Here is a 14042-nt window from a genome sequence, read left to right on the forward strand (position 1 = left end):
TTTCAAAAGTGTTTTCCCAAGCCATAGATTCCTTAAGGTATTGGATAATTCTAGTTCTAAAGGCAGATTTAAACTTTAGTTTTAGAGGACTACTGAGTTAGAGAATGTAGAGAATGAGAATTTTCATTCTAAGATCTTCTAGTACAACTGAATAAAAACCTACAGGAGACATAATAAGTATAAATAGGTTTTTATACTTCAGAAAACAAGCACAGAAGCAAATCCCTGAAGCAGTTGTGGATAGTTACAGATATGTCCTTTAAAATGATACCAGCACCTCGTTCCTTCTTACAGAGTTGGTGGCAGGTCTGGAGCTATCCTGGCAGATGAGATGGGCTTGGGCAAAACCCTGCAGTGCATTGCCCTTGTGTGGACTCTGCTGCGCCAGGGGCCCTACGGATGCAGACCTGTGCTAAAGCGAGCACTGGTGGTCACCCCTGGGAGTCTGGTGAAAAACTGGAAAAAAGAATTTCAGAAATGGTTGGGAAGCGAAAGGATCAAAGTCTTTACAGTTGATCAGGTAAGATTTATTTCCAAAAGGGGATTAGGTCATTACTGGCTCAGAATATAGAAATTATGGGGTTTTTTGTCTTCTTTTTTTTTTTTAACTAGAGACAAAGCCTAGTAATTCTCTGTTAATGTTAATTTGTTATACTTTATTTCTTCTTTAGATAATTGTCCATATGGGTATTTTGCTGTCAGTCACCAGTCATAACCCAAGCTCACGTGTAGCATATGTCTGTCTCACCTTTCTTCTGGTTTCCCCTTTGGAGTTGTAAAAGGTGACATGCTCTTCCCTGTGCCTCTTCAGTTTAAGGAATTTTCTGTTATGTATCAAAGTGCACACCTTCCCTGTTTACATACCAAAGCCTCTACCTGTTTCTGTGGTAGTTGCTTTTGTTCTGTACTGAAAACTTCTAATTTGTTTTGGCTGCCTGTTTTGGGGTACTTCAGAAGGTTATTCCCTTTAGTGTCACAGTCAAGAGTTAGATCTCTGTTGGGATGATTTAAAGTCTCAAGAGTTACCAAGCCTAGAGTCTCAGTGTTAGGTGATGAGACTATCTCTTGTCTCTAGAATAATGCAGGCAAGTACAAATCTTATTAAGAAGCAGGATGATGCTGATCCCTGTCCCCTCCTGTAGTGAAACTGTTCCTGCTGCTATTAACATTCACAAGTTCCAGGGAAGTGGAGAGCTTGTAGTACCTCCATTGGTGCTTGCAACAAAGATGAAGATACTTGTCTTCCAAAATTATTTTTTAATCTAATAATTTCATACAGGTGGACTGATGAAACAAACAGTTCTTCATTCTAAAGGTTATCCATTTCTTACACCAACCAGATTTGCCTTTAGTTTCTTGAATTATCCTTAATGGAAGAATTAATATTTCAGGTGAAGCAGAAGTTTTCAATGGAAGTTTACTTCTTGGTAAACTATACACAATTTTGCAACAATAACAATTTCTTTAAATTTGACTTATTATTGCCAAACTCTACAAACTGTAGGTCTTCCACTGAAGACAATGCATGTATAATAGGTGCATTGTGCATAATTCGTTTTTCTTAGTAACTTGTTTCAGGTTGTGGAAATGAAGCAAACTGACTTGCCAGGAACTGTAATATAATATAGGGTGGGATGGGAGAAATGAAATTTCCTAAAAGAAATGGATACAAGGCAAAATATAATATGGCAACCTTTTAACCTAAAAGGCGAGTTAGAGATAATGAAACGTTTTCTTGCAGTTCTTATGAATAATGTTGGGAGGAGAAAGCCTGAATGTGATGACAGTTACTATGCCCCAAAATGACAGTAGCTTTCACTTTCTTTAAATTTAAATAACTTTAAAACTGTTACTCATCTCATTGGACCTATTTGACTGGGGACACTCAGCAGCTTTAACAGCTGTGTTCCCAAATACCACAGAATACACTGTCATGCAAAAGGAAGACACAATATGACTTGCCTGGGGTATAATGAGGTATTTCACAATAACTTACTGTCTATCTTCTCTGGAAAAACAGCAATTACCATGCTGTTATTTCTCCAGTATAACTTAAAGAAAGAGCTTATCTCCAGCATTTTCTTCTGTTCTTGTCTATAAGGAATGCATTCAAAGAACTGCTAGACTTTTAAAAATGTTTTCCTCACTTTCACACTGAAATGCCATAACCTAATCCTAACCCTTCAGTAACAGACTTTTTAACACACCAGGATATTATCTTTTAAAATGTGATTGCAGTTTAATTATGTTAATATGGAAATACCATGTGGAGAACATTGCTTTTAAAAGGAAGGTATCTCCACGAAGGTTGCTTTTAGGTCTTGTTAATTCCTATTTTAAGCATTTGCAATATGTTTGAGAGAATAATTCCTTTATCTGTCTGCAGAGTATCACTTCCTACTGGAGTTGTTTTGATTTGGTTTTGAAGTCAAAATATCTGGAAAAATAATTAATTACAGGTCTGCATTGCTTTATGATTCAGCATTTTTGAATTCACACTTTACCAGCTACATTGGATTTGAACTAGTGCAAAGAAAGGCCTGTTCAAAGAGGAAGTCTGGGACATTATGGACCTCTAATACTGATTGATAATTGCTCCATATGTGGCTCCAGGCAGCTCACTTAAATCTGTCAAGTCACTTTGGGTAATTGTTAAAATGGAGGGTATAATATAGACATATTCTGCAGCCAGTTAAGAGTATGAATTAATTACTTGAAATTAGCTTGTAAATTTATTTTAATTTTTCATCTTTCAACCACTGCTGTTGTTACATACAGTAGGAAATATTATATTTGACTGCAGGAGGCTTGTAAGGGACTCTCCTGCTTTTTTTTTTTTTTTTTTTTTTTAAGGAGTTCAAACTCCCCTGCATACTTGATATTTTTCCAGGGGAGGGATGTTGGTGGCTGTTCCCCAGTGCCTCAGGCCACTTTCCCCATCTCAGCTCACAGCCTGAAAGTGTACAAAAAGAAAATGGTTTCTGAACGCTGGGCATCTTCTGGTGCTTGACCATGCCAGGAGAAGTCCAGAAAGGCATTGCCTCTGTCTTCAAGGCTGCAACATGGAGCCTGTATACTGGGCTGGGACAGCATTGGGTCTTCCCTACAGGGCTCCTCTGTGTCTCTGTTCCTGTGTTGGGAAATTTTCTGCTTCTGTTTTGAAAACAGCAGTAAAAATACAACAAGAAAACAGGCAGTTAACTACAGTCCTGGAAACAACAGGACTGCTCAAGTCCAGTCCCAAACACCTGGAAAAATGGGTGCATGTCCTTGTTACCTGGTCCTTACTACTCCTTGTTTCCTCTGATGTGCTGGGCCTCCTTGTGAGCAGCATGTGGGCTGATTTGCTGCATGGTACTTTGTGAGATTAATGTGCTGGATTCATCTGAATCACCTGCTAGGAGGCTCTAAAGGTTGTGATAATTAAGTTGTGCTGCTTTTACAATGTATTACACCATCTGGCTCCAGACTTAGTCGTCTGTGTTTGGTAACTGATCTTGTTTGGAAATATAAAAACCTTCTAAGGCTCTAGACTGATTTGTTTTCACAATTAGAGAGGTTGCAGCTTGTCAGCTGCACCCATAGCCTGCTTAGTTAGTGAACACCTTTAGGACATAGGAAGAAGCATTCAGAAAATTAGCATCTGGAGCTGAGTGGAAAGGTAAGGGACATGCCCACAGGAGATTTTTGATTTTTCCAGTTTTATGCATAATTGCAAGACAGGTAGACAATCCTAGTACATTTACAAGTCTGCACAGAAAAACAGCTGTTTCTGTTTTGGAGGAAGCTCTCTGTACCATTACAGTGACTATTTAGTGTGTGCATTTCCTTCAATAGACAGGAAAATTCTTGGTGTCTTTTGAAGGGAAAGGGCTTGAGGGGTATATAAGAGAGGGGATGGTTGCAGTCGTTTTCTGACCAATAATACAGAGATTAAAAATCTATCAGTAGACAGACATGTTTTCTGGGGCTGATTATGGACTCTTTATTTTCTGAATCCCAGGGTGATCTTACTTGTTGGCCAACCCATCAATGGTAAGGGCTAGTAACAAAATTAATCAGAGAATAATCGTGAAATATCCCATTGCAGTGGACCTCAAGGATCATGCAGTCCAACCTTTCTTGGCAAAAGCACTGTCTGGACAAGATGGCCCAGCATCCTGTCCGGACAAATCTCCACCACTCCCCTGGAACATGGTGAATAGGTTCTCCCCTAAGCCTTCTTTTCTCAAGGCTGAACAAACCCAGTTCTCTCAGCCTTTCCCCCTGTCACAGGCTTGCCAGTTTGTGGCTCTTCTCTGGACCCTCTCCAGCCTGTCCACATCTTTTCTGCACAGCAGGGACCAAATCTGAGCACAGCATTCCAGTGTGGCCTGATGAGCTCTGAGCAGAGTGGGACAATGACTTCTGGATCTCTGCTGGTGATGCCCTTGTGGATGCAGCCCAGCATCCTGTTGGCTCTCTGTGCCAGCACAGCACTGTTTGCTCATGCTGATCTGATTGTCCACCTGGATCCCCAGATCCCTTTCCACAGAGATGCTCCCCAGCTGGGTGGATGCCAGCCCTATGGTGCTGCACACCTGGGTTGTTTTCCCAGGTGCAAGACCTGATGATTGCCCTTGCTAGACTTCATCAGATTCTTGTTAGCCACTCTCCAGCCTATCCAAATCTTCCTGCAGGGTGGCTCTCTCCTCCAAAGTGTCCACTTTCCCACTCAGTTTGGTGTTGCTGGGAAACTTCATTGTGGTGCACTTGATCCCATCTTCCTATTGGAATATGTATCCCAATATAACCAGTTAGATGGTGCCCAGGCCAGTTCTGACCTTCGCTGCTGGGCCACAGGCAGCTCTGCGGTGTTATACCTCAAAGATACCTTGGCTGGCGGCAGAGTGCAGCGGGGCACAAGACAGGACTCCGTTCTCCTCAGGGGAGAGCTTCTGGCGATGGTGAAGAAAAGAAGGGAGCGGATTCTGCTAGAAGGTAGCCAGATGTTTATTCCATGAGCACAGATATGTCTGCACTGGGCTACTGCTGATAACAGAATGGGGCCGCATGGTCTCATTCACATTTTAAGCTCAGGACAGGGAAAGGGGAGGGGACAGGTGAGTCACCAACCAGGTGAAGGGGCAGGGTCTCCAGGTACTAGGGTCACCTATCACACGACGCCTTGCTGGTATGTTAGCCTGATTGACAGGGCACACTCAGCGAGGGGCGAGGGGGAAGGGAGAAGGTAAAACAGGATATTGCAACACACCACAACATCTCCCCCTAGTTTTGTTTAAAAAGAAGAGGACTGTGTTTATGGTGCAGAATGATTCTACTGAGGCTTCTAGGTCATCCACTGGAGCACTGAGGGCTTCCAAATGGTAGACCTCAGGAGGGGGAGATGAGCTTGAGATTAACTTGAGAACCATGCGTCTGATTACTCTAAAAACAATGCTAAAAACTACAATAACTACAACTAAAATAAACAGCACTAAAATTACAGTTTTCAGAATAGATCCCAACCAGCCCGAGAGTCTCCAGCCATTGAAAAGTCCATTCAGCTCGTTGTCAGTTTCTCTGTTGATGTCTGAGAACCTTTATCGAGGTAGTCCATATGTGGTTTGGGCTGCGGTACTATGTAGGAGATTGCAGGTGGGATGATCACGAGTAGGACGAGAAGCAGGCTCAGTCTCATGACGTCTCGAGGCTACACACGAACAGTGGGATCTAAACTGGTACAAAAACTTGAGACAAACATATATTACAAACTATTCCAGATAGGAGGCTTAAATGGAATTTCCTCCAGAGAACGTGCGCGGCGTTTTCTTCTCCAGGCAGCGTGAGCAACCTGGGGTGCTTCTGCAGATTTCTCTGAGACTTTGGGAACATAGGGCTTTACCCATTTGGAAGGAACCCACCTTAAACCAGAGGGGGTGGACACACAGGCGTATCCACGTCCCCAAGTAACCAATTTGTAAGGTCCCACCATTTTCCAAGTCTCAGGGTCTTTTACTAAAACTGGAGGTTTTTCTTTCATCAACCTGTGACTGTTCCCCCCAAAGTGGCGTAGGATGGGTGGGTTCAGGCTGTCAAAAGAACAATTCAGAAAATTGATTGTGAATAGCGCCCTGGATAACCGGATGTGGGGAGGTTCTACCTTCAGAACCTGTTGTTGCTGGTCCAGGACCCTTTTAATATCACGGTGAGTTCTTTCTACAATAGCTTGACCTGTAGGGGAGTAGGGGATGCCAGTTTTATGCTCTACTCCCCATTGCTGCAGGAAGCTCCCGAATTCCTTGGATTTATAAGCAGGCCCATTATCAGTTTTCAGCTCCTTGGGGATGCCCATGAAAGAAAAAGCCTGTAAGAGGTGATTAATAGCATCAATAGATGATTCTCCTGTGTGGGCAGAAGCATAGACCGCTCCAGAAAAGGTATCTACACTAACATGAACATATTTCTGCCGTCCAAAAGCCTGTATGTGTGTTACATCTGTTTGCCACAGTTCACAACTGTTCAGTCCCCTTGGGTTTGCTCCCGTACTCACTGTAGGGAGTGCATGTTGTTGGCAATTTGGGCATGTGGTCACAATCGCTTTGGCCTGTTCTCGAGTGATGTTAAACTGGCGAACCAGGCCAGGTGCATTTTGGTGGAAAAGCTGGTGGCTGATTTTTGCCTGTTCAAAAACATTTGGGAGAGTGGCCATCACTGCAGGTGCAGCAAGAGCATCTGCCCTTCTGTTGCCTTCAGCGATAAACCCTGGCAAGTCAGTGTGTGACCTGACATGCATCACATAAAAGGGTTGCTCTCGGTGAGTGACTAACTTTACCAGTTTGGAAAGCAATTCAAAAAGTGCAATGTTAGATACATCTTGCAGTATTGCTTGATCTGCTCTGGATACTACTCCTGCCACGTATGCAGAGTCTGTAATCAGATTAAATGGTTCTGAGAACCTTTCAAAAGCCCTAACAACTGCAGCCAATTCAGCAACCTGAGGTGAACCTTCCACCTCAGCAATGTCCGTCTCCCACTGCTGGGTTTGAGGATCTTTCCAAGTCATAACAGACTTGTGGGACCTCCCGGACGCATCTGTAAAGACAGTTAGAGTCCTTTTTAAAGGTCTCCTACTTAGAGCAGTTCTTAATTTTAAAGTAAATTGAACATCTTGTTCAAACAATTTGCAAGCGGGCCGTGCTACCGAAAATTGTCCTGAGTAGGAATCCAGAGCAAACTGCAACACTTCATTTTCTTGAAACAATTGTTCCAGTATTTTCATAGTATTTTGACCTGATTTTAACTCAACTGGAATGTGAATGCACTTAAAATCACATCCTGCTAACTCCCTGATCCGGGTCCTTGCTTTCCGGATCAGTTCTGCTATCAGCTCCTGAGGCTTTGTCAGCCTCTTGGACCTTTTGTGACTGAGGAAAACCCATTCTATGATCAAGAGAGAGTCCCTCTGGTCCCGGTCCTTTTTTGGTGTGTCCTTTGCCTTAGGTGTTTGTTTTTCCTCCCACTGGAAAATAATTCCATGGAGGTGTGGCAACTTACCTAGGATGATAAATTTGAATGGCAGATCAGGCCGGCATCGGTGGGCCTGTCTTGTGGACATTGCAATCTGAACCTTTTCTAGAGCTTTCCGTGCCTCTGGGGTAATAGACCTAGGAGCACCTGGGTCCTCTCCCCCTTTCAGTAAATTGAAAAGAGGGGCAAGGTCTTCATTAGTCAGACCAAGCCATGGTCTTACCCAATTCAAAGACCCACACAACTTGTGGACATCCGCAAGGGTCTTGATCCTTGGATTGATTTCTAGTTTTTGAGGAACAATGGTCCTATTTCCAATTTCTAAGCCCAAATACTTCCAAGGTGGCATCTTTTGAATTTTCTGTTCCTGGAGCTCGAACCCTGCAACAATCAATGCATCGATCGTTAGGTCAAGCGCATGTGTTAGTAAATCATCATTGGGGGCACACACAAGGATATCATCCATATAATGGTAGATGATGGCCTTCTCTGCGGCTGCACGAACTGGGGAAAGCAGGGAAGAGACATACCACTGGCAGATAGCTGGAGATACCTTTAGGCCCTGAGGAAGAACGGTCCAATGGTACCTTTTCATAGGAGCTTCTGAATTGATAGAAGGGACAGAGAATGCCAAACGCGGTGCATCGTCAGGGTGCAATGGGATTTGGAAAAAACAATCTTTAATATCAATAACAGCTAATTTCCAATCTTGAGGAAGCATTGTTGGGGATGGCATACCAGGTTGGGGAGAACCCATATCTTCAATTACATTATTAATTTGTCGGAGGTCACAGAGGAGTCTCCACCTCTTTTTGTCAGCTTTTTGGATGACAAACACTGGAGAGTTCCATGGGGACATGGTCTCCACAATGTGGCCCTTTTTTAGTTGCTCTTCTACTAGTTCCTCAAGCACCTTTATTTTTTGTTTACTGAGTGGCCACTGTTTCACATCAACTGGTTCGTCTGTTTTCCACTTAAGTTTTTGGATGGGGCGCTGTTGTTTAATGACTGCTGCACAAAAATGCTGTGGAGAGTCTGGAATATTAATTGTGACACCCCACTGGGCCATTAAATCTCTCCCTAACAAAGGTTCTGAATAATCTAACACAAATGGACGGATATTTGCCAATTGTCCGTTTGGACCCTCGAATTGAATAATGCTTTTGGATTGCCTTGCCAATTGCAGACCTCCTACACCTCGAAGGTGACCAGCAACATTTTGTAAAGGCCAGTGTGCTGGCCAGTCTTGTACTGGAATCACTGTGCAGTCTGCACCTGTGTCTACAAGCATCTCAATGCGTTTAGACTCCCCACCCCCACTGACATTGCACCACAATTTGGGTTTATCTGTCCCAATAACTTGGACCCGGGCGACTGTGGGCCCTTGTTTATCGACATTTTCAGGTAAAGATGGCACAGGGATAGCTTGAGCAACAATTTGTCCCTTGGGAAGAAACAGGGATGGGTGGAAACAGTGCAGGCTGAGAACAAATTGCTTGGGATCTGATGTTGTTATTCCCGGAGCAATTTCGATCTCTTGTGGTGTGTTTTTGTCCCCAGTGATGATGTACTTACAACGAATTTGGTTCCAAGTACCTTTCTGTTCAGGATTTACAGAGACAATATGCCAGTCAGTGTCCTTCAGGTGGAGTGACTCTGTCAGCTGCAACCTGTAAGGCTCATTGACAGAAGATGCGGTTAATACAGAATCACTTAAATCATAACAAAGGTTATTTTGTTTCACTTTCAACAGTGGACTAGCAGACTTGGTCTTTGAAGCACTTGCTTCACTTACACAAATGTTAATATTATTGTGCGCTTGATTTATTTTGCTACCCTTATTTTCTTGGCCTGCTCCTTTTATGTCTGCACGCCTGGCAGGCTGGCGCTTTATTCTTCGTTTTTTTGTTGTTGACCCCCAGGGAGGGCTTGCAGTTCTCCTCCCCTGCTATTTTTAAATTCATCAAATTCCCTTTTCAGGGGGCACTGGTTACTCCAGTGTCCTAGCTTATTACAAAGCAGGCATGGTTTAGTGGGCTCAACTATTGCTGGTCTCCGCTGCTGCCCAGGGTACTGCTGTGCTGAAAGAGAAGGTGCAGGGCTGGCAACAGCAACACGCTGGGGTGGTCTTGGCAGCAGCCTTGGTCTGGTGTCTTCAGCTACAGTCATCAGAGGCACTTTCCTGTTACAGACTAGAAGCATATCTTTTAATGTAGGGGAAGGTTCCATAGGAAGGCTCAGGATTGCTGCTCGACACTGTTCATTTGCATTTGTAAACGCTATTTCTTCTAAAATTGCTTCCCTTGCATTTTCCTTTTTAACTTGTATTTCAATGGCTCTAGTTAGCCTTTCTACAAATTTCACAAAAGGCTCTGATGGTAGTTGTTTGATTTTACTATAGGGCTCAAAAGGCCCCTCAGGTTGGAGGGAAAAGAATGCTTTTTCAGCTGCTTCCTTTACTTTCTCAAGTGTTTCTGCAGGAATTGCAGCAGCTTGGACTGAGGGAGAAGACCATTGACCCTCACCACAGAGGTGGTCAATAGTGATAAGGTTACCATTGTTGTCTTTTGCTGTGTTTGGATCAGCCTGTAAGCTTGGGAGAGCATCTTTTAGCAGTTGCTTCAATGCTGATTCCCATAATTTGAATTCCGTGGATGTCATGAGACATGAAAAAATTTGTTTTAAATCATGTGGAACCACAACAGTCCTACTTAATTCAGAATTTAAAAGGCCACGGAAATATGGACTGTGTGGACCATATTCTTTATGAGATTTACAGATCTCTTTAATCAATTGTCGTCCAAAAGAACTCCAATTAGCAGTTGGGGCTGCTCCAGCTTGAGCTGCAGGCTGAAATATAACAGGAGCTAGCGACAACATGGCACCATGCATTGGGTCTGCTGTCCCCTGCTCTGTATCCCTTGAATCAGAAGCATTGGGATCACAGCTACAGGTTTGGGGACAGGCAGTGGGTGTGTCCCCACCGTGGGAACCCGGGGAGGGGGCGGGGAAAGGGAGCCGGCAAGGGGCGGGGAAACTGTGGGAACAAGGGGCGGGGTCACCTGGTGACATCACGTCAGCGGCCGCCCCCTGGGAGGAGTAAAGGGGCGGAGCTGAGGGTACTGCAGGAAAGGCGGGGGGAGGGGGAAAGGTGTCACGAGGAACAGGAGGAGAGGGGGATGGGGATGGAATTTTGGAATGCTTAAGAGGATTTTGGGAAGAAGAAGACCCGGTTTGGGAAGATGCCACGTGGCACCCACCATCTTGTGCACCCCCTAGGGAGTGGGGGCCATTTTGGACATCACTGCTCTCCGAAAAGCTAACACGTGCTCGGGATTTTAGAGGAGGGGATTGGGAAAGGTTCCACGCAGCCTGGCCAGGGCTTTGTGAACAAAACAACTCAGGTATTTTTGCACACATTGGGAGCTGACTTCCCAATGAGTTTGCACTCTTTAAAATACCAAGTTTTGGGGAAAGAGGTTTAGGGGTTTTAGAGGGAGAGGGAGGAACAGGGAGAGCAGAGGCACATGGCTTTACATTTGGCTTTTTCTCCATTTCCTTTTGTTTGAGCAATGCTGTTCGAATTTGCAAACTCCAGAACACAAATTTAGCTGAGGGTAATTTGCCAGATTGTCCTAAGGTTATCAATTCATTCCCAACTTTATCCCAGAATTGAATATTGTGGATTTCTTCAGGGGAAATGTTTGGGAACTGCAGAAAAAGCCATCTTATAAACTGTTTCAATTTTCCTTTAGAGAATTTCACATTACTCTTGATTAAAATGCTAACAATATGATAATACACTCCCCTTTGTACAATGCTAAGTTTGGAACCCATGTTAAAAAGCAAAGTACTTAATCCCGCCTGACCAAAAACAAAGCTAAAATCAGCTACCAATTTCTAAAAAAAACCACAGATAGAAAGCGATAACGAGCAGACAAAAGCTTCACAATGCAGCTGTATATACTGCTTTTAAAATTCCCGGGCAGCAGCAGCAGGGCACGCCCTGCCGAACAGAGGCAGACACAAAGCCTCCCCCGCGGTGGAATGCAGCACCCCCGCGGAGCAGAGACAGCAACTACTCCACGTGGCAGCCGAAACCGGGACGCCCCCCCCCCGCCGCCGCGTGTGCAGAGCACTCCCGACCCCGCAGGTCCCCCGGCCACGTGGAAAGAGAGCCCCCCCCTCTCCCGCAAAGAGAAAGAGAAAGAAAATCTCCTAACACGTGTCTGAGCACGCTGCTGAGCCGGGGGGGGAAGGGCAGAGAGCGATCCCGCTCCGGCGCGAATTCTAAAAAACAGTGAAACACGCAGCAGGAAAGCTAAACTAGAACGCTATGAATTCTCGTCTGTGGGGCTGCGCAGCCAAAATGCAAAGGCAAAAAAGGAACAGAACTCGCGGCAGAGTCTGTTTTTGAGCTTCTGTTCTACCGAAAGCAGAGATACTCACGTGAAATGGAAGCTGTAGGCTGGGTACAGGCAGGCAGGTCTCCACCGGAAAAGGACCTCTCTCTGGGTGCAAGAGAAGCTACCCTTTTCTTCCTCTGGAAAATCTGTTCACCACAATGAAGCAGGGCTTTCCAAAGGCGCCGAACAGTCCACGAAACTTTTTCTGGGAGTATTCCCAAAGTCTCTAGCTGGGAGTCTTGAAGCCAGGCTCCTTTCAGCTGGATGCACGGCTGGCAGAAGCTTCTCTGAGGAACTGCAAGTCCGTTTTTGGGCTCAGGGTCGCTTGCCCACCCACAGGGACGCCAGTATATTGGAATATGTATCCCAATATAACCAGTTAGATGGTGCCCAGGCCAGTTCTGACCTTCGCTGCTGGGCCACAGGCAGCTCTGCGGTGTTATACCTCAAAGATACCTTGGCTGGCGGCAGAGTGCAGCGGGGCACAAGACAGGACTCCGTTCTCCTCAGGGGAGAGCTTCTGGCGATGGTGAAGAAAAGAAGGGAGCGGATTCTGCTAGAAGGTAGCCAGATGTTTATTCCATGAGCACAGATATGTCTGCACTGGGCTACTGCTGATAACAGAATGGGGCCGCATGGTCTCATTCACATTTTAAGCTCAGGACAGGGGAAGGGGAGGGGACAGGTGAGTCACCAACCAGGTGAAGGGGCAGGGTCTCCAGGTACTAGGGTCACCTATCACACGACGCCTTGCTGGTATGTTAGCCTGATTGACAGGGCACACTCAGCGAGGGGCGAGGGGGAAGGGAGAAGGTAAAACAGGATATTGCAACACACCACAACATCTTCCCAATCACTTTCTGAGGATATTAAGCAGAGCTGGGCCTGACACCAATCCCAGGGGACCCCACTCGTGCCTCGCTGCCCATTTGAGGAGGAGCCATTGACCAGCACCCGCTGGGTGCTGCCTCAGCCAGTTCCCACATGGAGCATCCATCCACACCACAGCCCATCTGCTTTTCAGAGGGAGGCTGTGGGAAACCATTCTGAAGCCTTGGAGAAATCCAGGAGGCAATGTCCACCCAGCCCACACCAACCAAGCAGCTTGCTTTGTCACAGAGGGTGACCAGGTTTGTCAAGCTCAGTTTGTCATTGGTGAGTTTATGTTGGCTTTTCCCAACTCCTTGCTTTCTCTGACATGTGATAGCTCCCATGAAGATTCATTCCATAACTTAAGAAGTTCCTCCTTTAAACCCTACTTGTAGGTGGGATTTAAACCCCTTTAAACCCTATTTTTAGATGTCCGGTCCTCTGGCACATTCCAGAGGATTCGATTTGACTTCGCCAGAAGTTATGCATTGGCCTTGCAATGATGTCAGTCAGCTCTCTTAATACCCCTGGGCAATGTCAGGGCCCATTAATCCATAGGGGTCAAGCTCCTGTAAGAGCTCACCCCCACCTTCCTTCACTGACCCTGGTTGGTCTGTAATTAGCCTGGATTTTTGTTCCCAGGGCTGGGGGCCCAGCAGTGCTGGTGAAGACTGAGGTAAAGAAGGTGCTGTGACTAATTCACCTCCTGTTTATTGGTGGGCCAGTATTTTCCTTCTGTTTCTGCTTCTTTTTTACGTACTTGGAGAGCTGTTTCTTGCAGTTCTCAACATCTCTGGCTAAATTAATTTCTATATGAGCTTTTGCTTTTCTGTCTGCATCTCTGCAGGCCCTGGCAATGCCCTTGTAGATCTCAACAGGTATTTATCCACATTTCCATCGCTGGTGCACTTTGCTTTTGATTTTGATTCAGAAGCTCTCAGTTAAGCCAAGGGGTCTCTTGCTCCATTTGTTTCCCTGATCTTTAAAGGGGATGGACTATTTTCATGCTTCCAGAAGAGCATCCTCGAAAAAATCCCAGCACTTGGGAGTTCCTTTGATGTCCATGAAAGCTCCCTGCAGAACTCCTCCCTGCTGAGCTCCAATCAAGCTGAACTTTGCTCTTCTATGTCCTGAGACCTAGAACCAATTCAGTAGGTTAAATAATACCAATAGGATATAATATTCAATAATATAAAATTAATTTAAAATCTACAAAATTGGTAGACTGGTAGACTGCGGTAATTTCCTACTGGACAT

General features: G+C 45.1%; 1 protein-coding gene across 1 annotated transcript in view; it reads left to right on the forward strand.

Moving 5' to 3' along the window:
* Positions 1–14042, forward strand: part of RAD54B (RAD54 homolog B) — a 71274-nt gene that overhangs the window by 46071 nt on the left and 11161 nt on the right. The window contains exon 7 of the mRNA XM_074554995.1: positions 295–520. Coding sequence (XP_074411096.1) covers positions 295–520 — 226 coding nt within the window. The remainder of the gene's footprint in view (positions 1–294; positions 521–14042) is intronic.

The sequence above is a fragment of the Zonotrichia albicollis genome, chromosome 1, assembly GCF_047830755.1.
Source record: "Zonotrichia albicollis isolate bZonAlb1 chromosome 1, bZonAlb1.hap1, whole genome shotgun sequence".
NCBI classification, from domain to species: Eukaryota; Metazoa; Chordata; class Aves; order Passeriformes; family Passerellidae; genus Zonotrichia; species Zonotrichia albicollis.